The sequence below is a fragment of the Muscardinus avellanarius genome (assembly GCF_963383645.1).
Source record: "Muscardinus avellanarius genome assembly, chromosome: 5".
In the NCBI taxonomy this organism is placed as follows: Eukaryota; Metazoa; Chordata; class Mammalia; order Rodentia; family Gliridae; genus Muscardinus; species Muscardinus avellanarius.
The window spans coordinates 140,162,254-140,186,599 of NC_137790.1; the positions used below are offsets into that span (position 1 = coordinate 140,162,254).

Below are 24,346 nucleotides of genomic sequence, written 5' to 3' on the forward strand. Positions count from 1 at the left end.
ACTCGAGCCACGCTCACCATAGTGCGCAGCGCTTTTGCTCTGCCAAGGTGTCTTCCTCCTTTTCTTTGCATTAAGGAACAGTCTTGGACACATGACAGAAAAATAAGCCTCATTTCTAGGTAGATTGCTCCTCTGGTGTGGCTGCAGCTGGCCTGAACCTTCCTGGGAATTTGTTCCCTTCAGATTATATTCAGAAATGACAGAGGAAGCCAGGTGTGGTGGCGCACATGCTTGTAATCCCAGCATTTGGGAGGCTGAGACAGGAGGATCGCAGGTTCACAGCCACCCTCAGCTACTTAGTGAGGCCCTCTGCAACTTAGAACCTGTTTCAAAATAAAGAATACAAAATTGGGCTCGGGGTGGAGCCCAGAGGTAGAATGCTCCTGGGTTCCATCCGTAGTACTGGGGGTGGGGGAAGGAGAGAGAAGTGACAGGGATAAATCCTAGGATGACTCTCTGCCTTTGTTTTATTTTTTTGTGGTAGTGGAGATTGAAGCCAGGAGCATTTTACTTGAGCTACACCCCCAGTCTTATTTTTTGTTTTGAAACAGGACCTCACTAAATTTAGGAGGGCCTTGGCAAGTTGGTTGCTGAGGTTGGCTGTGAACCTACAATCCTCTTGTCTTAGCCTCCCAAGTACTGGGGTTACAGGCATGCCTACCACACCTGGATCTTTGTGCAGTCCTCTGAGGCCTGGAGAAAGAAGTGGCTTAAGGAGGTTAGGAGAAGAAAAATGCCAGTTTTGTTTGTGCTCGGCCTGCCTATTCAGTGGTCCCTCAGGGTCAGGCAGGCCCGTGCCCATCCCTGTAAGGACATCAGAGGCACAGGGCCATGGGGGTTCAGTCACTGTTCCCTTTAGCCTTGCCCTTTGCAGCCCAAATGCCATGGGTGGAGGTTTCCAAGGGCACTGGCCTGATCCCTCAGGGCCTCCCGGGCAGGAAGCAGGGCTCCAAGTCCAGGCCCCTTGAAAGGTATGAGCAGGAGGTCCCTGGCTGATCACTGTTGCTAGCAACAGGTGTATTCTCCAGAGCCAGCTCCAAGGAGTTAATTGGTGTGTTTTCTTCTTTCTGGAAACTGGCGATTAACCCCACTTGGGCACGAACGTATTAGAATGCAGATGCTTCCTCTCCTGTAATCGCGGCGTGTGATCTAGTCTTTCCTTTCTTTCAGCTGACAGCTCTGACAACTCTGATTTGGAAGATGACATCATCTTGTCTCTGAATGAGTGAGGCGCCATCACCATTTGGAAGAGATTCTTGGCAGGCGAGAGACTGAGGCAGATGAATTCAGAATAGCTTCCCTTCCCTTTCTTCCAGGGCTGTCTGTTAAGGAACTGCATGCCCTGCATCCAGAAGATTATGGTTTAGAGTCTCACTGGAATCTGAGGGTCCTTCTAAATGACACCCACAAAAAAGGCAGCAGGGTTTAGGCCCTGTTCTGCTTCCCCTTCTCCCAAGATGGACATATCTTTCCTCAAGGGAAAAAAACAGAAAACAAAAAACATGTCTCTGGGGTTATTTCACAATATATTTTCTTTGTATAATGTTCTTTACTTAAAGAACAAGAAATAGTTTTTTATAAAACTTAAAAAAGAAAAAAAAAAAAACAACAGGCATTTATAACTGAGGGTATGAACTTATATCCACCAGGTCTCTTGTCCCTGCACTTCATTTTCTTTGGAAGAAAATGATGTCTAAAGAACAATATAGAGGCATTTTTACATACATATTTAAATGAAAAGGAAAATCGTGGTTTCTTAAATTGATAAGGATTAAGAATATTTTATTATAAATATAATATATGATTTTTAAGCCGTTCTGTTGCCTCACATGCTGTCAGGTTGACTTGTTTTCCTTTGTGCAGAGGTGGGGAGGAGGGCGCTGCCTGTTGGCTGAGTAAATGCCTGGACCTGTTATCGTGGCCGGGGCAGCCCCGTCATTGTGGATATTGGTTTTGTGGAGTTGAGGGAACTTAGGATGTAAGTTCACTCCCTCTATTTTTCTTTGTGATTCAGTTTTTCAGTCTTTTTTTTCTTCCTTTTCTCCCCAATGTGGAAATTACAAATCAAAGGCCTTTTTCTTTAATGTAAAGTGTATTTATTTAAAAAAATACAAAATAAACTACAAGTCTGTCTTTGTTTATGGCCTTTCCCTGTTTTTTTACCAAAAATGGGGTGTGCCTTTCCTCGCAAGGCCATGTAGAAGATGCCTTCTGAGAGAGGCAGAACAGGTGTTGGTGAGAATCTGTTCCACCCAAATAAAGTGCCCCTTGAGCTGGGCGTGGTGGTGCACGCTTGTAATCCCAGCATTCGGGAGGCTGAGACCAGAGGATCGTGGTTCATGGACTGCCTCAGCTTAGTGAAGCCCTGTTTCAAATTAAAAAGAATGAAAAATAGGGCAGGGGGTGTAGCTTGGAGGTCGAATGCCCCTGGGTTCCATCCCCAGACCCGCAAAAAAAAATAAATAATAAAAATAAGGCACCCCTTTTCTAAGGGTAACATTGGGGGACAGAGGGAGGCACTCAGGGCGCTGTCCATCCCTGATCAAGAGGGCAGCTCTGGAGTACAGGCGGATGGAGCTAGAGGCGGGGTCCAGGAAAGTTTTGGAACGAGCTGCTCAAGTTGAGAGCAAATTTGGTCATCACCTAAGGTGGGTTCTGGAAGGGACTGTCTGCAGTCCTGGTAGTTGAGGGAAGGGAGCTCGGTCGGCTGGGTCTGCAGACACTAGAGGGTGTGCAAAGTGGGCCTCTTCTTACACCAGCCACTCAAGGGGCAGGGGCTCCTAGCCTTCGCTTCCCTTGCCCTCCTTTCCGCCCCCCAGTAAGTAGGAGACTCTAGGTGAGCAACACAAGATGGCTAATACTGCAAAGGCTGGTGGCACAACGGCCGGGCTCAGGGGTGATGTGTGCACACTGAAGCAGGCCTGCACCACACGGTGCCTCTTGGTGCTCCAAGGGCAGGGGTCTCAGCCCTGCACGGCCCAAGCCTCGCTTTGAAATGGGGAGCTAACACTAACCTGCAGGATGGTTTGCTGGTACTTAATAAGGTAGCAGAGGGGACAGGTCACAAGGAAGCAGTACACGGCTGGGTTCTTGACACTAAAGCGGCACAGCCAGTCTCCGCACTCTGCCAGGGGCTCCTGGGCGCATTTGTAGGTCTCTGAGGTGGAGACGGGCACCTCTAATAAAGGAAAACAGGATTCTGGTTGACTTGACAACACACCCTCAGGAAAGTGTCCTAAGAGGCTCAGGAAACACCTGCCAGCTTCCTGATTGTACCCGGGGCTCAAAGCCACTTAGGAAGAAGCCCACGGAACAGCAGCACACCACCAAGGTGAGCTCAGCTCTCCTGCCCTTTGCCTTCAAGCAGCCCTCAGCCAGGCCCTGACCCCAGGTGGAGGTGCTGGGCACCTGGGCTCACTGACTTCTCACCGGGGAGCCTGACCATGCCGACGAGGCCTGAGAGGACAGAACCTGTGTCTTGAGAGCTAAAGGAAGGAAGTGATGGAGGTCCAGAAACAAGAACATCAGGCGGAGGGTGTGGCTCTTCACCAAACTGAGGTGAAGTGTTTACTCTGGAGGCCATAGGGCTCCGTAGCCTCAAGGGGGGCGGGCAAGGGAAGGCTGAGGTGCTGTAGCAAGGCCCCTCTTGTTTGGTCCTGCCTGGGTAAGCTGGGCTGTGTGTTCTGGATCCTGAGCACCCACTCTAACGGAACACAGGTGGCCCAGACGGGCCAAGGGAGCTCTGTTCTGCAACCCAGGAAACACTACCGTGTGCCTTCAGCAAGATAGCCTGCTGTTTCTGGTAGTGCCAGCCACCTTGGGTCACACCCATGGCAGGTGTGTCCTGTGACCCACTGACTCCTAGATACCTGGCAGCTGTGGACACAACGCTATAAAAAAACACACACACTAACACTTTCTCCTGTTATGTTTTGTCATGAACATCCTTGTTCATAACATGCCCAACTAGGAGTATTTCCCCAGGTACCTTCCTCTCTTCACTCCAAATCTCCAGTGTCTCTAAGATCTAGACAGCCTTTTACCCTTGTGGACAGGATGTACTCCAGGCAGCCTGCAGGGAGCACCTCAGGCCCAGCTGTCGCCTGCTGCCTCCTGTGGGCTGGGCAGGGCATAAGAATCTGCTGGTTTTGGTCACTTGGAGGCTCCTTCCCGGGTGCGTTCGCTCACCTTGGCTCCAAGTGATCCCTTTACAATTGCCTATACACAAACTTTTTGTGGAGTGTTACTTGGGCTCTGTCCAGTTGCAATGCACTCGGGTTTTTGTCCCCAGCCCTTACACTGCAGAGCTCGATTTTGCCAGCATTGGCTTTGCTACTTCTAGTAAGCTGCAAGTGAAAGGCAGGGTTCCCCAACTCCCTGGAGCCCCCTCCCAGCTGGAGAGTGTCTCCGCATCCCATAGCTCCAGCTTGGCTTGAGTGGCTCTGTGCTCTAGCACTGCCCAAAACCTCAGTGACTGAAGGCCGCATTTTTCTAGAGAAATAACTTACTTCTGTTTCCTACTTTCTTGGATCAGAATAAGAAACTGTCATGTCACTTATCAAGAGCATCGTCCTTAACCCACACACTCTCCAATAGCACTGTAAAGTTACGTCAACCCAGGGACTGGTTTTCTTGCACAAAAAAGACCAAAGCAGCAGCCCAAAACCATGAACACCTGCGCGAGGCAGCCCGCCTCCAAGCCTCCATCCATGCCAGCATCTGGCCTTTAGAACCACTGGGAGTCAGAGGCAGCCCTGTCTCTCTCTCAGTGGAAACTGCTGGGCTAAATACGGCGAGAAGGGAGGCTGAGACAAAGGAACCACGGACAGGTGGCAGGCGCCAAGACCCCCGGCATCAGTACCGTACAAGCAAGAACACACAACTGCTGAAAATGACCCGCTGTTGCACAGGCTCTGAGATTGGGCACTTTGTCCAGTAGCCACAGCTCAAACTGATGGATGCATATGGCTGGGTAAACAACCAAAACCACCAGTAGCTTGGCCTCAGGCTCACCTCTTTCCTCTGCCAGGGCTCAGCGCCTGCAGCAGGCCCAGGTGGAAGCTTGTCAGCCACCAGCTAAGACTGAAAATGAGTGTAACTACAGTCCCGACTCAGCATCAAGAGCTGACAGGCACTGAGGCGGCCGGGCTTTGGGAGGCAGCAGGGCCGCAAACATGATGTAGGACACGCACTGGGGAAATCTTCTATTCTCTTGAGAAAAAAAAAAAAAAAAAACTTGATTAAACCAGGACTCTGAACAGATTAAAAAATCCATCCTCTGGCAAAGGCTTTACTGACAACTTTCCATACAGTTAGTCAAAAAATAAAAAAATACAGAATACAGCAGACAGTATCTCGTACACTAGAAGTCAATGTAACAGGAGTCCCTTCCCATCGATGTAAAAAAACCCCTCAAAATCTAAGAACTTAGTTTTAGTGGTTTTGATCCCCACCAAATAAACCGAAATAACCCAGCAGAGAATTCAAACCAAGGGAGTAGGGTAGAGAAGGAATCGATTTTTAAAATAACTGCTTTTGTGACACCAACACGGAGCTGGAAAGGACAGGTGAGGGCTAGGCAGTGTCTCTCACTATAACTATCACCATGTGTTCCTCTTCTAGCTTGCCTAATGTCCTCAGTGCTGACTGGAGGTACTGCTGGGAAAAGTCACAGGGGGGGAAGGCGTAGAGCATGCCCGTGCTGTCCCGGCCCTTCGACCCACCCACGGGCAGGCTGATCACTCCTGCGGCCTGCTTCTGTTTCAAGTAGGAGACCAGGTTCCTGAGAAGCCGCCTCTGCAGGCCGGGCTCCACCGCGGGCAGGCCCTCCGTGCCGGGCCCGCTGAGGGTGGCCTGGGTGGCTAGGAGCACTGCGTAGCCGTTGGGGCTCCCCTGCTTGATGCGCCTTGTGACCTCATCGAGCTTGGGCTGGTCTAGTCGGAGGCGCTGGGCGATCTTCAGCTGGGTCAGCTTGCTCCCAGAAGTGTGGTCTTTGAGGAGACCACTGATAACGCCCTGGTCGCCCTCCAGGATGTGCATAGATGTTGGGAAGCAGCTGTTTTTTAACACCAGAAGCCCGTTCCAACCCAGCTGCAGTGTCTGAGCGTACTCCGAGAGGGTCTTCAGCTTTTTGGTCTCAGGTTTTGGCTCTTCAAGAGGCTTGGGCTCCGCCTCGGTGGTCCGATGATTGCGCTCGCTCTCTCTCATCTTTTTCCCGTGGGACGAGGAGTCTGCAGCCTCGTGGTGGTGGTGGTGGTGGCCGCGCTCCTCCGCGCCGTGTCTGCTGTTGCTCAGGGAGTTACTGCCCGACTCCTTGGCCCCGTCGCTGGAGTGGTTCTCCTTGCGGCTGCGCTCCGGGGTGCGATCCGAGCTGCGCTCAGACTGCTGCCCACCACCCTTGGTCCTGCTCCGTTCCTCGTAAGGAGAGTGGGCTGTCCTTCCACGGTCACTGGAAAGGCTCCTCCGCTTGCGCCTTTCTTCCCAGGGTTTGGGTATGCCACGGTCCCCATCGCTCCCCCAGCGCTCCCCGCTGCGGCTGCGCACTGAGCGGCTATACCCTTCCAGGCTGTTTCTGCGGTCAGAACTTTTACCTGGGCTGGTCCAGTCCCCTTCCAAGAAGGTCCGGTCGCGGTCTGAGTACAGAAGGTGTGGAGGGGTCCGGTCCCGCACCCTCAGGTCTGCATCCAAGTTTCGGTGCCGGGTGTATCCGTCCGTGAGCAGCTCATAATGCACGGGGAGGGGCGAGGGCTGGTACTGCTGAGGGTAGCGCGTCTCCTCTGCTTTGGCAAAATCCACGCGGAGCCTACGGTCTGGACCCCCCAGCGGAAAGCCCCTCATTTTCGCACAGGCGGCCTGGGCCGCGTCCAGGCTCTCGTACTGGATGTAGGCAAAGCTATCTCCTTTGACGTGATCAATGGTCCGAATGCTCCCAAAGCGATCAAACTCCCGGGCCAGGGCTGCCAGCGAGGTGTTGGGTCCCAGGCCCCCCACCCAGAGCCGCGTGGTGGGGTTGGCCTTGCCATAGCCGATCTTAATGGGGTTTCTGCCAATCACGCGGCCCGACATGGCCACCTTGGCCCTGTGGGCCATGTCCAGGTTCTGGAACTTCAGGAAGGCGTAGGCGCCACCCTGACCCCGCGCGGGCCTCTTGATGACCACCTCCTCGATGATGCCGTACTTCTCAAAGGCGCGCCGCAGCTCCACCTCCGACACGCTGTGGTCCAGGTTCCCGATGAAGAGGTTGCGCGTGGCGCGCTGGTCGTCCTCGGGCATCAGGTCCTCCTCGCACACGGCGGGGTAGCCGTAGGGCCGCCCGCGCTCGTCGTACAGCCCGTAGTAGTCGAGCGCGCGCTCGCGGGACAGCCCCACGGCGGCGGCGGCCGCGGCGTCCAGGGCGAAGGCGGCGGCGGCGTGGCGCGCGCGGGGCTCGCGCAGCGGCGGCGCGGCGACCGGGGACAGCGAGCGCTGCTTGTACTGGTAGCCGCCGTGCAGCGGCAGGTAGCCCAGCGGGTCGGCGGGCGCCGGCGGCCCCGGGGGCGGCGTGGAGGCGGCGGCGCTGCTGCTGCTGCTGCGCCGGCTGCTCCCGCCGCCGCCGCCGCCGCCGCCGCCGCCGCGCAGGTACACCGGCTCCACCTTGAGCGGCCGGTCGTACAGCAGCAGCTGGCGCGCCAGGGCGTGCTGCCGGGCCTCGCGCGCGTCCTGCGGGTGGCGGAAGTTCACGTAGGCCACGCGGCCCAGCTCGGGCGTGTGCGACAGGCGCAGGCTGATCTCGCCGAAGCGCTTGAACTGGTGGAAGAGCCGGTCCTCCAGGTGCTCGGCGGGCAGCGCGGGGCTCAGGCTGCTGATGAGCAGCGTCTTGTACTCGGGCGCGGCGGCGGCGGGCCCCGCGGGCTCGGGCCCGGGCGGCGGCGGCGGCGGCGGCAGCGGCGACGCGCGGGGCGACGCGGCCGCGGCGCCCGGGTCCCCCGAGGCCTTGCCGCCGCGCCCCCCGCCGCCGGCGCCCGAGCCCGAGGAGCGCCCGCCGCCCGCGCGGTGGTTGGCGTCCCCGGCGCCGCGGCCGTCGCGGTGGCCGCCGCTGCCGCGGGGCTTGTCGCGGGCCCGCGCCGGCGCCGGGTGCTTGGCGCCGCCGGAGGCCTTGTGCGCCGCCCGCCGCCCGCCCGCCTCCGCCTCCCGTTCGCGCTCCCGCGGCCGCTTGGCCGCCGCCGACGAGCCGCGCCCGCTCGGGCTGGAGTCTCGCTCGCTCTGCCGCTTCATGGCGCCGGCGCGGCGGGCGGGCGGCCCCCGGGTTCTTCACAGCGGCGGCCGCAGCCGCGGCCCAGGAGGCAGCGCCCCCGGCGCCGCCATCTTGGACAAAAGGACTCGGCGCGGCGGCGGCGGCGGGGCGGGGCGGGGGCGGGGCCGGCGCCGGGCGGCGCCCACGTGACGGGTGGGCGGGGCCGGCGCGTCCGCGGGCGGCGCCGCCCACGCCACGTGATCGCGCGGCAAACCGACGGCCTGGCGCCACCGTGCGGCCGAGGCGCCCCGGGAGGGGCGGGGCCTCCTGCCAGCCGGGGCCCGAGGGGCGGCGCTTAGACCCGGCGGTCCTCTAGGTGTGGCTCAGTCCCCAAACCCCGACCAGGATGGCCCACCCCAATCCCTGCCGGGCATCCCCGGGTGGCCGTGTCGCCCGATCCAAGGCCCCGCCCCAGCCGGCCTCCTCTGCACCCTGCACTCCCCGGAAAGGCCTTGACAGCCATGGCTAGCTCAAAGCCCGGCTGGGTCCGAGCAGGAAACTAGATGCAACGCACCTGCAGCTCAAGGAGTTGAAATAGGATCCTTGGTGCCACTGGGCTCAACCTTTTGCTGTGGGAATCCGAACAGATAGACTGGAAGGGCCACAGAGCCTCGGGCCAAATGCAGTTAGCGCCAGCAGTTACCATTGCTTGCCACGCTGACCCCGCCGGCCAGCGCGCTGCTGTCCACCTCCAGGTGGGGGCAAGGCGAGGGTGCCCAGGCCCACTGCAGACGTCCATTCTGCAAGGGCAGTTGTTGGAGGCAGTGTAGAACCTGACCCAGCTTCAGGCATAGAAGCCAGAGGATGGGGAAGAGCACACCCAGCTCTTCCCCCCTACAATCAGCCGCAGGTACAGGAGGAAAGGTCTTGGAAGAGATGCCCATGGGCTCCATGGCAGGTTGCTGAGGCCTCTTCCAGGCAACTGGGCTTGGGAAGTGATCTGCTGTTAAAACCAGCTCCTTGGGAAGCATGGTTCCTTAGTCCTTCCGTTCAGGTGGTGTCAGTGGGTGGGAGGCACAGCTGTCTCAACTGATCCACAGTTCACCCTGATAGCTAAGCCAGCGAGCAGCTGAAAACCAGACTCCACAAGAGCCCCCAGGACCGCCACAGTTATCTAGGGTGAACAAAGGCAAGAGGCAGCCCATCCTCTGCTTCACTGTATAAGCTGACTCCTGGGAGTTTTCAAAATTCCAAGCAAACACCAGAAGACCTCGACCAGGAACTCCAATGAGCAAGCAGGTGGCTAGCAAAGGGCACCTTTAGTGTCAATGGCGAATTCACCCTGGGAACCATGAGCCAGACTCAACCTCTGTGCCTAGGAGCTGGGCAGCCTCCAGGCCCCCACTGGATCAAGGGGTGTGCGTGCACATGCACACGCGTGTGCCAAGCCCGACATTCTCCAGTCCTGCAACCCCCCCACAGCTGATCTCAGCCTGTGTCCTGCCCTGCTGTTTAAACACTGGTGGGATGAGGGATGAATGGGCACACACCCCAAGTCTTTGCAAACTAGAAGGGACCAACTGGTAGGTCATTACGGGGTAAAGTCCTATTCAGCATTCACTTTAACTCACCAAGGACAGCTTGATATTTTTTTTCCTTTAATAAAAAAATCCCAGACATACTTTGAAGTCCTAGAGTAAACCAGCAATAGAAGGACGTGAACTCCCCCACAGGGGCACCACAGAACCGCATCAGGAAAGCTCCAGGCTGCACATCTGATATTGTCAGGAACCCACTTAAAAAATAAATTACAAAAAGGCTGTTTTGGGAAGAGACGGCTGAACTGTGCCCCCTCCCCCCGCCCGGGCGCAGCAGACTGGGGAGACTACAGATCAGTCCGAGCACTGGCCGCGTTGGGGGCGTATCTGGGCATCAGTTCATTTATCTTCCGGATGTAGTCTGACTTTTCTGCGCAGCCTTTGCAAGTCTCCCCCCAGTCGTCCAGGATCTTCTTCAGCTCCTTCACTCGGAGCTTCTTGAGGTCCACTGTGCTCAGGTCGATCTGCTTGTCTGCAGTGGAGAGCAGGGAGAGTTAGTGGCCGGTGGGAGGGAGCAGCGACGGTTCCCACTCCGACAGCCAACCATCCCTCAAGACAACCAGCCCTGCTGGCCGTGCAGGAGACATCCGCAGACGCGTGCAGAAGTGGCCAGGACCTACTGCCCCTGGAGCGACTGGCCCCTTTGCCAGGGGAGTGCCTCTGGGTGTGCTGCTGCTGCTGCTGCTACAAGACACGGTAGTGTAGTGAGGCCACAAGGTCCTTACAGAGCTCAGCTCCTACCTTGCAAGCGCTGCTTTTTGTGTGTGTGTGTGTGGTACTGAGGGTGGGACCCAGAGACTTTCTACTTCCGGGCTACACTCCCAGACCCATTTTTATATTTTATTTTGAAACAGGGTCTCACTAAGTTGCTGAGGGCCTCACTAAATAGCTGAGGCTGGCTTCAAACCTGTGCGATCCTCCTGTCTCAGCCTCCCAAGCACGGGGATTACAAGCATGCGCCACCACGCCTGGCTCGCAAGCGCCTCTTACAGTCACTATGCAGAGCAGACAGGTCCCCTAGTCTCCATTTCCCAACACAGGCTTACCCTCTGTGACCACTGTAACCAGCGGTGCACTGGACCTGGACCACAATCACTTTCAGAAGACTAGATGCAGTGAGCAAGCACGGCCCTTGGACAGTCAGGCATGACAAAAACACCGCCCTGAGTCAGTTTCACACACACGGCCCTGACTCTGAAGACTGGGCTGTGTTTTGCAATCACAGGTGGGCTCAGCCAGAGCGATGCCGTGGCTCCCGGCCCTCCTGAGCCAGAGACCGCAGGGCCTTCAGAACTGCAGTGATGACGAACATGTTAAACCCAAGCCAGCTCACATTCCTTCTCCCCTCAAACACCTCAAACGTGCCAGCTTCGCTCCTCACTGATCTGCTGATCTGCAAGGCCCTCCGGGACCTGCCCGACCTGCCCCTGGCTGCCTTCGCGCTGCCAGGCTCTCCGTAGCTGGCCTCTTTGCCAGTCTCCGCCGCCTTCAAAGTCTGTTGACACGTGGGCCCACTCCAATGGGGCCCACTCAACTTCTACCTAATTTGGAGCCAGCCTCCCCCAAGTGACCACCATCTCTCATACTTCAGAGCCCACTCCGCGGCTCTCGGTCATCACCGTCCTTTCCCAGGCAGAGAGTAAGTTCACAGGGTGCAGGCAGCGGCCGCAGAAGGCGCAAAGCACTTGTGAGACAGGCCCTGGTCATACGCACCATACTTTAGCTCGCAGATCTGGCTGTCCTTTTTCTTCAGCTTCTCACAGATCTTCTCCACAGGGATGTGGTGGGCCAGAGGCTTGGACACTTCGTTGATGATCTTGGTGGCCGCGTCATCCGTGGCCCCGATGTAGTAGCACTGCAGTGAGACAGGACAATGGCGGTCACGAGGAGGCCTTACAGACTGCCAGGGAGAGCAAAGCCAACGAGGCAGGCGCCCGGCCTCGGCAGCCGCTCCTGTCCTCACAGGCGGTCTCCTCTGCCTGGGGTGGACTCACTCCACTCGGTCACTGGCTCTAAGTGGCACCCGCCCATCACTGAAGGGTCCCGTGCAGCTTCCAGGCACCCATCCGCCACACTGTTTTGTCACTCCCCACCGTGATTCCGGGTGGCAGCTCCCCGCTGATGCTTAATAAATGCTAGCGGGTAAAAATATCACAGCTGGAAAAGGCATGCACTTGGGGGAGGGCACGAAGGCGCTTCAGTCCCGCTGGCCCTCCGCCAAGTGTAAGGTAAACATGGCCACAACTGGCCAGGAGGGCCACCAGCTACTCACCAACCGATTCTCTTTGCCTCTGGCCTCCCGGCAGAACTTTATAAGTTCTTTTTCAATAGTGGCTGGTGAGAATGTGACATCTCTGTCTTTGAGATCCTGGTAAAATCTTCCCAGGTAAGAAATACAAACTGGAAAAGAGAGGGAAGGTGCTCAGCAATCGCCAATGAGGACGGAGCTCTGCCAGCAATGTTAGCAGACGCGGAGCAGCATCGGAGCTCTATCCGGCACTGGCTTTTCCGGCGCCCACAGGTGGACGGAGCCGCCTCCAGGCTGCGGGGAGGATCATCACCCCAGCGACCCGCGAGGGCTCGTCCCTGCGCCTCTCAAGTTTAAGCCGAAAGTGAACACGTGTCCTCGAGGCGGCCTGTGACCTCGCATGCGGGCTGCAGGCTGAAGAGAAGCGACCAACACGCTGCTCACTTCCACACCACCACCGACCCGAGGCCGGCTCCGCGCCCGGCACGCCGCGCGGCCCGGGGGGCGCCTCCGGGCAGAAGCTCCGACGCGACGGCTTTTCAGGCCAAGTTTTCAGAACGACCCGGTCTCCGCTTCTCCTCGCCCGGCCCGGGCGCGGCTCCCAGGCCCGCGCTCGGTGGCCCCGCGGGGACCGCCGCCGCCCCCGCCCGCTCCAGCTCTCTGGGGCTCGCAGACCCCGGCCCGCACCTTCGCAGTCGCCCGGCCGCAGCGCCCGGCCGCCGGGCAGCACGCTCAGGGCCAGCGCCACCGCCAGCCCGTGCGCGACCCACATCCTCCTCCGCCGCCGCCGCCGCCGGACTGAGCCGCGCCCGCCGCGCCCCGCCACCCCGGCCCGGCCGCACGCGGAGCTTCGCATTGGCCGGCGGCCCCCGCGCCCGCCCACTCCCCGCGTCCTCATTGGCCCACGCGCCTCGCGGCCACGGCCGGCGGCTCCACGCTGCCCTTCCTCATTGGCTGGCGGCGCCCCGCCCCAGACAGTTGTCGGCCGCTGATTGAGCCCGAGCGGCCCGCCGGAAGTGGCCTGGCCGCGGCGGAAGCTGCGGGGCCGCCATGTTGGGTAGGGGCGAGCGCCCGGGCGCGCGGGCGGAGCTGTCCCCCCGGCGTGCCCTGGTCAGGCCTCCGCCCTCCGGCGCCCCGCGCGCCCCTCGCCCTGGGTGCCGCCCGGGGCGCGGGCCCGGGGCTCCTCCGAGAGCCAGCCTGGCAGACGGGGTGGGGAGGGCGAGTGGCCGCCCGAGACGAGGCCTTTTTTCTTTTGGCGCTGGGGATGGAGCCAGGGGCGGTCTACCTCCGAGCGACACCCCAGCCCTATTTAATTTCTTGTTTTGAAATGGGGGCTCGCTAGGTCCGGCAGGGCCTGGGTTGCCGAGGCTGGCTCCCCGCGCCCACCTGCCGGGCTGGGCGCGGGAGGGTGGGCGCCGAGCTGCCGCCGGCCGCGGGGACTGCTGGGCCCGGCTCGTCAGTGAATCAGTGGCTCCGTGTCAGTTATTCATCTTTAATTCATATCACAGCAGTCAGGGGAGTGGGGAAAAGGCAAAAAGTCAAAGTGGCAGATATTTACATTAAAATTCACATTACTTACTTGTTGGATTTAGAACATGCTAGCACAATATATACAGTAAAATACCTCTTGGGACACTGGTACAAATTTTTTTCTTTTAACTTTGCTTTTCTGGTACAGGTAAGATCAGTTTTAAATCATTTTTTTCTGTAGACATGAATACACAAAAGAATGGTTAGTAGTTTTCTTGTTTTAAATAAGCACGAGATGCCAGAGGTTAAAAACATTTATAGGGCTGATTACCAGCTGGACATCACACTCTATACATTTTTTGCTCAAATTCCTGTACAAATACACAGCATTCAAATAGATATTTACAAATAAGCTTGAAAGAATGAAAATCAGTATTTCACAATCTTTTCAAAGGATCCTCATCTCTGGCCGCCTGTTTCCCCTCAGACTGGCTGATTCTCCAACAAAAAGGATTCGGAATGTGTCCATCTCATCCAGTTAGGGAAAATGGAGAGGGAAAAAGTTTGTTTCACCTTCCATAACGCAAGGCCAAAGAACCTACACTCCCCTCCCTAGATCCTGTACCACCAAGCGGGGAAGGTAGATGTTTTTATGTGTTGGCTGGCTGCCTTCTCCAGAGCCGGAGGTTCAGAATGTCTGAGATCTCAAGATGCCTTCCTACCAAAGAATCAAATGCAGAGCTTGCCCCTTGCCCTCTACACCTGTGACCCCAAATGGCCCAGAGACTGAAGCCTGCAAGTGGATCTAGGCTCAGGAGCAGGCCAGCCTTTTTGAGCTGGGGCTGCCTTGACTGACACTTAGCTCTCAGCAGCCTTGCCCCCCCCCCCTTTTTTTTGTGATACTGGGGATTTAACCCAGGGGCATTCTAACTCTGAGCTGCATCCCCAGCCCTACTTTTATTTTTTATTTTGAAGCAGGGTCTTATTAAGTTGTGGAGGGCCTCGCTAAGTTTCTGAGGCTGGTGGTGAACCTGTGATCCTCCTATCTCAGTCTCCCAAGGGCTGGGGTTATAGGCATGCACTACCATGCCTGACTTCCGGGAGTGATCCCAATGGTATCAGAAGAGCCCCACACCGGTGATAATGCCCAGACACTCTGAAAGGGATTGGCTCTCCTTTCTTTTCCAATAGTTACTTGCTGGCATTTCTATTACACAAGTTGGCACTTGTTTCTAGGATAAAAACACCCTGACCATGGCCTTTTCTGTTTGGAAAGGGGGCTGTGGAGAAGGGGGGAGAGGAGAGGACCCAGGGCCATGTAGGCCAGACAGACCAGCCGAGAGGAAGTGGGGCAACAAGCCGGCTCAACAAGGAGAAGGCAGTCTTGTGACCATCAGAGTTTGTGACCATCATTAACGTGAACTCAAGCAAATGAGAGAAAAGAAATTTGTCTCAAGACATTTTAAGTAACTTAGAAGCACCCTGGTAAAATACTGCTATACCCACCCCACCCTATCCCCGCAAATAATACACCAAGAGGAAAATCAGTGCCCTGACCTGAAAGAGTTTCCTATAAAGACACCACTGTGGCCTCCCCCGCAGACTGGGGAAGCCGGAGAAACTGCCCTCCTGCCCGCCCCGAACCCTGAGTGGTGGTCCCCATGGGCCTGGAGCGGGTTGCCATCCTTGGCCACTTGGGAGATGCCGATTCTACCTGTGTAGCTCTGCTTCCAAAGGAAAAGTTCCCTTCCACCCTTTTACCCAGGATCTTGCTGAAACTGACCACATGTCCTCAGGGCCTGGAAGTCTGGCTGGGCAGCCAGCCCCACGGCTCAGAGGTAGTGCTGAAAATCCCTGATTCAGGAGCTGGTGGCAGGCATTCGGGCCACTTTTGAAAGCTTGGAGGGTTTCTGGCCCCTGCCACACCCCAGCCTCACTCTTACACCAGCTCTACCACGCAGTGGGGGCGGGGCCGGCTCCTCTGAGGAGGAAGCTGGTTAGGAGCGCCCCTCCGCTCCCTCCTCCACTCCAACCCTGGAGGGTGGGTGGTGCGCCAGGCAGGCCTCGCAGGTCGTGAGGTGTGTCAAGTGGAAGAGAGCCAATGGCCAGAAAGAAAAGGATGGAGAGAAGAGTCCAAGGCAGGGACAGGAGGCAAGCTGCTGGGAGCTGGCAGTGCGCCCTGGGCATGCAGGTGGGCCAGTCACGTGCCTGAGTTGGCAGCTTGGCCTGGCCAGACCCTCGGCTGCACACTCCTGGGTGGAAGAGCAGGCCCGTGGGCAAGCATTTGTGCAAAATGGCGTGTGGCCCCTCTGTCCACCTGTGACATGTCGTCCACGTGGTCCTTGCGATCCCTGAATGCAATCATGAACTTTCCTGTCCACACAGCGAGGGAAGAGGTTCCTAGTGCAATTTCCATTCTGTGCATCGGGGCCCTGGAGGGAGGGCCGGGCTCCTGCGCCTGGGCCCGCAAGGCTGCAAAGCAATTCTGTCTGTGCAATATCTCCCTGCAGCCCCACGTGGCGGGAACTGCAGGAGGAAGGGAGCATCTACTGCATCGAGGGGAAGGAGAACCCAGAGAAATGAAACGGAAAAATGAAATAAGAAGAGAAGCCACAACCCTTCATGCTGCTGCGGCCTCCGGACATGGCAACACGAGTTCACGGCAGTAGAACGGAGACGCAGTGGTGCTCCCCTGAGGACGAGCCTCCAGCTCCGGACTTGCTCTTCAGGGAGTGCCTGGCCAGCGCACGAAGGTCATCCAGCTGCCGCCCTCACTGCTCCCCGCGGCCGTGCTCCCAGGCCAGGCGGGCCTGCTCCTCCTTGGCGCTCCCCGGAGGCAGGGAGGCCTTGCGGTGCAGGCCCCTGGGCCTCTCGGCCTCTTCGCGCAGCAGCAGGCCCTCCTCGTGCTCCAGGGCCGGCAGCCGCGGGTGGTAGGGCTTGGGCGGCAGCGCAGGTGGGTCCATGGGGTCCTGGGGGATGACGCACCCTGGGGCGGAGTGGCTTCGGCATGGCTGGGATTTGATGGAGTCCAGGACAGCGGACTCGGAGAGGCTGTAGTGGACGGGGAGGTAGGGCGGCTCGAGGTCTTCGTCACCATTCCAGGCCTGGCTGGGCATGGAGTCCATGGTGTCGGCCCGCGGCGGGGCCTCCGAGGAGTGCCCAAAGTTACTCTCACTCAAGGAGGACACGCCGCTGCTGGCGCTGCCGGACAGCGTAGAGTTGCTGCCGTCCAGGCCCGACTGGGGGCTGGTGGGGGAGGCTGGGATGGGGTGGAGCGGAGACTGCGGAGGGAAGTGTGGGCAGGTCAGAAGCCCGCCCCTCGCAGCCGTGCTGGCCCCTCAGGGAGGCCGGTCTGCTTAGCCGGAGCTTCAGCCCGCCACCTGCCTGCGGCTCTCCCTGCAGCAGCACCCCACGCCTTCCCCACCCTCAAGCAAGCCATCTGTTGGCGCCCCCACCCAGGCTGGGTCCCAGGCTGCTCATGTGTCCACTGGGGGTGGGGTGCAGCAGGAGGAGCCCCGGTGGGCCATGGATCCAGTGAGTACGTCGTGCTGCTCAAGTCTGTGATGGACTCGGTCTTTACCACTGGCAAACAAATTAAACTAGCGGCAGGATTGGGGCTTACTTGAATTTTCCACAAAGCTGATGCTTCTTGCCCCCACTGGACCCTAGCTAAGCTCTCAGGAGGACAGCGAGCGAGCTATTGGGCTAGGTGCACTGGTCCCTCAACGCCCACCGCCCACACATCCTGGCCATGTGCTGTCTCCACGGCCCCCTGCCTGCCCTGTCCTCACCGCATTTCGACCAGTGTGGCACAGGCAGCCCGGCTCTGCCAGCCTCCGCAGGTGAGACCTACGGCTGGTGAGATGGTGGGGCCACCACTTCAGTACATTACCTTGCGTAGGGTCCGGGCAGGGAGGGCTGGGGGGGTGTCACCCAGGGGGTGGTGGAAGGCGTCAAAGTGTAGGGCGTAATGACCTGCAAAGGGAACAGAACCAGCGCCTCAGCTGGGCCGTGCTCCTGCTGAGCGTCAGCGCCATCTTGCCGGGCCAGCTGCGCAGGCGTGGGGCGAGCGTCCCGGGGACCCTCAGTATGGAGGGCGACAGAAGAGCCTTTACATGGACATTCTCCAAAACACAGGCTGCTGGGGGAAAGAAACCTACTCCACAGGCGGCCAGGCAAGTCAAGTGCTTCAGAGCCCAAGGAGCATGATGCGGCAGGCCTGAGCAGCTCTAGCCCAGTGCTGGCGGTGAGAGGCGGGAGCGAGCACCTGGCATGGCCGGGTCCGTTGTCTTCAGCCGCCCTGTTGGGACGGCCTCACTGAGCAACCTGCTGAGCTCAGAAACCTCACTGACCCCAACGCCCAGCGGGAGCCTTTCTGAGCGTACACGGTTATTCCTTGGCTGAGCCAGCCCGGAGAACGGCCTGTCTTCCCAGCCTGGACGGCTGTTCACTGGCCCTTAAGCAGAGTCTGAGACCAGGGCTATTGGGACACCCGCTGGAGGTCTTCTTACCATGCAGCAGGCTTCGGGGAGGCACTGGCGGGGCCAGGATGCGCCCCATGTGGGTGGACAGGAAGGGCTGGGCCTCTCGGGCTCCACTATCCAGACTCCAGCTGCTGGGGGCTGCTGGCACCGCTGGAGGGTGGAAAGAGATGGTGTGAACGGGGCTCCTACTGGGCCGCCTGTGCAGATGCCCGTCCTGCAGCCTGGCTCCTCCAGTGTGTCCTGTGTCTCCAGCACGCACAGTAAAGCATGCCAGCCCCCAGAACCAAGCACACGGGCCGAGCGAGGCCCGTGGCCACGGAACCTAGCGGCCAGGGCCGGGAGCGGAGACAGCGCGACGGGGCGAGCTCAGGTGTGCAGAGCGCCCCGATGAGGGAAGCAGAGAGAGCACACCAAGGAGTGGGCTCCGGGTCCCTGGGATCTGCCAAAGAGTCAGCTGAAGAGAGCAGAGGAGGAGCGACCCGGCTGAAGAGTCAAGAGGACACAGGGAGCGGCAGGAGCGCAGTGGTGGGCAGGGCTCTCCCCACCAGAGCGGAGGGAGGGCAGGCGGGAGGCAGAGGAGCCGAGGTGTTCAGGGTACCCTCGGAGGAAAGTATGAAGGCCACAAGCTGCGGCTGGGGCCCTGCTGGGCCCGCCACTTCCTGCGGAGGGGGCTGCGGAGCCCACGGATGCTCTGGGCCATTTACAGAGGCACCTGCGAGCCTCGGCTGCAAGGCAGAGGGGCCCAGGCTCAGGAAGAAATGCACAGGCCAGCTAGCCCCTCAGCCATAGGCGGAGGCGGGAGGCCGGGGGACAGGATGGTGCCAGAAGTCTGCACCCTCGTTCTTCCTAGAGAAAATGCCAGGAAGAAGAAAGACGGCCTTCCTCAGATGGACCCTATGGGCAGGCGAGGACTGCTCGCTGGCCAGGGGCCTGGCCACTGGCCTGTGCGAAGGTTGTGCCCCAGCTACCTGGGGTTTGGGTTCTTCCCGCCTCGGGAGCTATGTGGGGAGTCTGCGGCTTGATGTGACTTGGGGATCCTGGGAAGGGGAGGAGCTCAGGATTGGCCAAGAGGGGCTGGGCTCACAGTAATCCAGGGGTAAGGAAGTGATGTCTATCTTCTTTCTCCTTGCTTATGGACTGCCATGGACTTCCAAAAGAACACACTATGTCAACAGCCTCAGTTTAAGGCGGCTGCGGGGTCTCATGGTTGATGGCTGGTGGCAGGAAGGAGGGGCATGGCAGCCAGCGGGCAGGGCAGGCACCAGCTAGCACCTGCGAGAAGGGAAGAGTTCTAGACCTGGGGAGCATCAGGTGGACTCCATTAGCTGGCCTCTGCAGAAAGCCAGGCCACCCAAAGGGCAGGCCCACCCTCATCCACGCTCCCTCCAGACCACAGCAGGAACTTCTTGTTCCCCAGGCCCGAGGCCCTCCCTTCCCCACAGAAACGCACTGTCGGTCAAAAGCCACAGATCCCAGGAGAGAAGCCTGGAGGTGGGTCTGAGCAGCTTCCCCCCAGGGGTTCCGAAAGCCCAGAGATCTCAGATGCACACTCGTCCCCGGAACCATGGTGGGGCTGCAGAAGTTTACTCTCAAGGGCCAAAGGGAATTCGAGGGCAGGAAAGCTATGGGGCAGAAAGCGCACATGGTCTACAAAAGCATGTCTGCCTGGCACTCTAAGTGGACCAGGGCCGTCAACCTGGGCCCTCGGCCTGACACCTGCGAGCAGTGAGCAAGCCGGTCTTTGCCGCACGGCACAAGCCCGCCGGGGCGTGGGGTGACTTGGGGGATGGTTGAGCTGCCCCAGCGCCGCCACCTCCCTCTCTCTCACTGACGCTTGTCCTGCACTGGCCCGAGGACAGGCTTGTCTGGGCTAGGAGCCATTGTCCGGCAAAGAAAGGTCCCTGCAAATGAGAGATGGTGTCCGCAGGGGGCCTCGAGAGCCTGGGTGACACAAGAAGGCGGCCGGGGCCCCAGGTCCGGCCCTGGGGCATCCATGGAGCTGGGCTGTCGCTCTAGGTCATGTGCTGCGTGGGGCAGATGTCCAGCGTGCTGCCCGCCACGTGCTGACCTCGTGGTGTGGGCCTGCTCGTCCTGCTGCGGCTCAGCCTTGTTCTGACGCAGCCCCCTGCTCCTTGCCGCCAGCCTACGCCCAAGCACTTCCGTGCAGCTGGTGCAGCCTCCTGGTCTGGCCCCAGCACTCGGCTGAGCTCTGTCCGTGCTCTTGACTAGCTCTGAGATGGCATCTCTGGTAGCAAAAAGCCAATGTGGATTCTGGGCCTCAAGGCCACTGGGTCAGGACTCCAAGAAGTCATGCCTCCCGGGGCTTGCGGCCTTAGCGGGCACTCTGCTGCCTGATCAGTGCTCCGGCACTGGGGCTGGGCCCAGAGCTTGGCCTTCTTAGAGGACACAGAGGTCCTTGTGCTCCATGACAAGCAAGGAAGGGACAATGACCTGGGGCCAGTGGACGGCACTTGGTGACATGCAACAGCAGCACAAGGGCAGCGCTGGAGGGACACGTCCACTGGGGGGCGAGCAGCCCTGAACCCCAACAGAGAGGGGAGAGGGGCAGCGCCAAGGACTGGGACGGGCCAGGTCTGGGTGACAGGAGGTCTAAACACTACCCCCACTAGGATTGTTCTGTGTTAAAATCAACCCAGGTTTCTGTGACGAGGCTGAGGTCACAGGGCTGAGGCTGGTCACTCCGTCAGTCTGTAAAGCACAGGCAAAAGCCACCATCTGAGCAGCCGTGGCTGCGGAGGATTGCTCAGTGCCACCGCATGGCTGAATCCTCGTGGTTTAAGGACTTGCAGCAGCTGCCGGCCAGGGTGGCTGCGGATGCTGGGCTCCTCTGGTGCAGCCAGGACCCCCCCGGAAGTGTGCCTTTTAGGAACACACTCTGCCACGGCCTGCCCTCGCCACTTCTCCTGGAGTGCATTTAGGCTCCAAGCCTGTTCTGAGCTCCAGGGAGAGGCTCCTGAAGGCCCCAGCTGAGGGAGAAAGGGCCCCAAGGGCTAGCTGCATTCCACAGCTAGTTAGGAAGGGCCTCGGGGAGTGCGGGCCAACAGCAGCCCAAGTTTTCACACACGGGGCAGCTGGGGCCTCTCTGTAGATGGGCCCTGGAGAGAGGGAGAGGTACAGACCGAGAGGCTCCAAACCCAACATGGCTGGGCAGCAGGCACAGGAACTGGGTGGCGCTGTGGGCAGGTGGGCAGACCTAGGTGTTGCGATGGCTCACCCCAGCCAGCTGGTGCTCAGGGGGAGGAGTCCCTCGCGCAAGATGGGGACAAATATGGGGGCCTCTGCAGGGGGAGCAATACCTTTTTCAGCCACAGACAGATTGGGATCACTGCAGGGCTTGCAGGCTCCGACCACTTGCTGGAACAGGGCCCGCTGGAAGTTCGGTGGCTAAGGAAGGGAAGGAGAAAAACACGAGAGTGTGAAAACAGCCATGGTGTCGGGGAGACGGTGCACGGACCGCAGGAACCAGGAGCTCCGGGAGCAAGTGGGGAAAGCAAAGCTCGCGTCGGAGGTGCGCTGACGACTCCGCGCCACCTCTGGGAGGCGGTTCAGGGTGCTGGGTTCAGGCATTTCCCGGACATCTGAGGTGTCACCAGGTTGTCTTGTGCAGGGGCCAAGAAAAAGGACGGAGGTAACTCAGTACCTATCTGTCCTTCTCTGACCAGGGACACCGGCTGGCAGAAAGAATTTATTTATGGACCCTGCTCCCCATGAGCACAGGCAGATCTCTCCTGGAGAGCCCTGCCCAGCTCCAGGTTAGCACTGAGGGTGGACAAGGGCAGCACCCGAGCCTGGAGCAGCCCTGCTGTTTTGATGGGCAGCTGCCAATCATATCTGCTTCCCCTGCCTGGCAGGGCTGGTCAGACGCAGGGAAGTACCCCGAGAAAACCCTAGCACTCGGGCTGGGCGTTCACCTGGAGGTGAGTTTTATGGCTAGATAGAGGGGCAGGGGCAGACTGCACCGGGGACAGTTAGGTGCTGCAGCTACCTGGTGTCCGGGGAGCTGTGCAGATGGTGTGGACAGGAGCCCGGCAGTAGCAAGGCCGGGGAGTGAGAGACAGGCCCTGCTCACACACAGGAAGGCCCACGCCCACCAAAGCCCCCTTGGCGTGGGCTGCACATGACCATGGGACACGAGGAGCCAGGAAGCTGAGCTCCTTGTCCAGGAGCCTGGCGGATCTCTTCGAGCAGGATGAGGGAGGCGTGCAGGATGACGCAGAAGGCCCTGCAAATGCAAAGGGGGCCCGGCCCAGGCACTTGGGCGGAGGGCTGTCCGTGGCCGGGTCTGCTACCTGTCCGTTCTCCAGGATGGCTGCTGGGCACATGGCACTGCTCGGGCGGTCCCGGTGTGTGGGCAGCAGCAGCATCGTCTCCCGGGCATGGCGGTACTTATCTGGCAGAGAGGGAGAGCCTGTAACCAAGTGACAGCAATCACGCACAGGTGACAGGCCACAGGGGGAGGGCCACGCAGGGCCTCGGACAGGGACCAGGGCAGCGTCCCCACAGCCGGGGCTCAGCAAGCACAAGAGGAAGGGAGGAGTCTCCAGGTGAGATGGAGGAGGGCGGCACCTGGGCTTCCGGCCCAGACGGCCCGCAGAGCGCCCCAGCATCCGCAGAGGCCGAGCAGAGCCGAGGACTGGCGTGGGCGGCCAGGGGCCCCGCACACCGCGCTCCCGGGGCACAGTGTCGCCTGGATGCTGGGGCCTCTCAGGAGCCCAGGCCAGCTTGAAACGGAGCCATCACACAGACGGAGACAGAGAACAGCCACATAGTTCTGATATGACATACTGGGTCTCCATGTACTTGCCTTCTCCTGAAACCAGGGCTCTTAGGCTCAGCCGGCCCCCTGCCACTGTTGTCTAGCAGATTCTCAGACTCTAGACCCCTGTACCTGGCCTCTGCCGTCCTGCTAGGCCTACTGGGCCCGGCCTGGGGCCCAGGGGCCTGCATAAGTGGCTCAGACTCGCTCGTCAGGGAGTGCAGCTGACCAGAAGCCGTGGGCCTCTAGCCCAGGCTCCTGAGCCGACTGGTCTGCTCTTTCCGGCCTCTGCGGTGGCCGTCCCCAGCCCAAGGGGATGCTGAGGGGGTGCGTGTGGTGTGACCCAGTCCCATGAATCCAGGCCAAAGCTGTAGGTTGAGGAGCTTATCAACCTGTGGTCCTCAAGCACTTCCACTGACGCAGCGGGAGTGACTCGCTGGCTTCCCTGGGGACGTCATCATCACTGTGCCAGAAAACAGCATATCTAACGAGACACTGAGGGCACCAGGCCCCCCGTGTGAGGCTCACCTGGACCCCAATCCCTCTTGCTGGCCCAACGTTTGAAGCCCCTTTCTGTGGTGTGCCCCGAGGAGCTGGAAGGCTGAGACCAGGCCGTGCGCGCCAGCTGAGGCGCAGCTGCTGCTCCTCCACTCTGGGGGAGTCCTTGAAAAATTACTTTTGTATTTACTGTAGTCAAAGATGAGGCCTAAATACTTCCAAGAAGTTAGCATAGTAAATACCAGCAATGTGGCATTTCTTAGTTATGACTTATGGAACTTCTTCCAGTTGGTCTGAGCCATCCTCTGTAGAAACTTGGCTGGCTTTAGGGCCTAGTCTTTAAAAGTGTCCCTCCCTTGGTAAGGGAATGAGTAAAATACAGTACTTTGAGAAGATGGGCCTGGACTTGCTGCTCCGTTGTGACTTAGCTGATTTCTGTGTTCGCTTTTAGACCTTGTGTTCATTGCAACCTCGAGAAGACAGCTATGTGGAGAGAAGAGAAAACCGCTCCAAATCCCACCCATCTGTACAAATGCCTTCCCGGGAGCTCAGAGTGCTCCCGGAGCCCGGCGGCCACCGCTCCAGACGGGGCTCCCTCATGCAGCACACCGAAAGAAACAGCACCGTTACACCAACTCAGTTTCGTGTGGTCGACTGCCCCTCAGGCTGTCCATGGACCTCGCCGGGCTCACAGCCGGGCTCACCTCTGCCTCTCTGGGCCTTAGCACCAGTACCTGATCCTTGCTGGGGCTAGGATGGAGGGCGGCAGGGCAGGCCCAGGGCTCTGCTGTGCATTCGGATTCGTGTGACGGCGGCTCCTCTGGTGCAGTGGCAGAGAGCGCTGTGCTGGCACCAGGCTTCCTCCTACAGCCTTACTTCCCTCCCACCGCCCTGGGCAGCCACTCCCTGGTAGGAGAGGGTGATGGCTGTTTAAATACCACAAGGCCTTTGTGTCCACAGAACATGTGAACTACTTCGGCTGTACTCTGCTGACCCCCAGGGAGGCTAATTCGACCTGGTTCAAGTGGGGCTGCTCAAGGAGGATCACTCAAAATCCTG

General features: G+C 59.2%; 4 protein-coding genes across 7 annotated transcripts in view; 1 reads left to right on the plus strand and 3 right to left on the minus strand.

The window, feature by feature from the left end:
* Positions 1 to 1,229, plus strand: part of DCAF1 (DDB1 and CUL4 associated factor 1) — a gene marked incomplete at both ends in the record, with an annotated part of 63,294 nt that extends 62,065 nt beyond the window's left edge. For 3 of the 4 annotated variants that reach the window (XM_080696821.1, XM_080696819.1, XM_080696818.1), the window contains one exon: positions 1,171 to 1,229. In XM_080696821.1, coding sequence (XP_080552947.1) covers positions 1,171 to 1,229 — 59 coding nt within the window. The remainder of the gene's footprint in view (positions 1 to 1,170) is intronic. The other variant, XM_080696820.1, reaches the window with a different exon arrangement.
* A 4,345-nt stretch (positions 1,230 to 5,574) lies between these two features.
* Positions 5,575 to 8,387, minus strand: RBM15B (RNA binding motif protein 15B; the record flags this gene model as incomplete). Its single annotated transcript, XM_080695775.1, has 1 exon — positions 5,575 to 8,387. Exon 1 carries the CDS (start codon positions 8,251 to 8,253, stop codon positions 5,575 to 5,577), a length of 2,679 nt encoding a protein of 892 aa, XP_080551901.1. The 5' UTR covers positions 8,254 to 8,387.
* Positions 8,388 to 10,097: 1,710 nt separating this feature from the next.
* MANF (mesencephalic astrocyte derived neurotrophic factor) lies at positions 10,098 to 12,830 on the minus strand (the record flags this gene model as incomplete). The annotated part of the gene is made up of 4 exons (XM_080695854.1): positions 10,098 to 10,282; positions 11,524 to 11,665; positions 12,083 to 12,210; positions 12,746 to 12,830. 4 exons carry the CDS (start codon positions 12,828 to 12,830, stop codon positions 10,098 to 10,100), a joined length of 540 nt encoding a protein of 179 aa, XP_080551980.1.
* A 3,469-nt stretch (positions 12,831 to 16,299) lies between these two features.
* The window catches only part of DOCK3 (dedicator of cytokinesis 3), a gene marked incomplete at both ends in the record, with an annotated part of 359,460 nt that continues 351,413 nt past the window's right edge, over positions 16,300 to 24,346 (minus strand). The window contains 4 exons of the mRNA XM_080695935.1: positions 16,300 to 16,809; positions 17,421 to 17,503; positions 21,330 to 21,417; positions 22,323 to 22,441. Of these exons, the coding sequence (XP_080552061.1) occupies positions 16,300 to 16,809; positions 17,421 to 17,503; positions 21,330 to 21,417; positions 22,323 to 22,441 (800 nt within the window). The remainder of the gene's footprint in view (positions 16,810 to 17,420; positions 17,504 to 21,329; positions 21,418 to 22,322; positions 22,442 to 24,346) is intronic.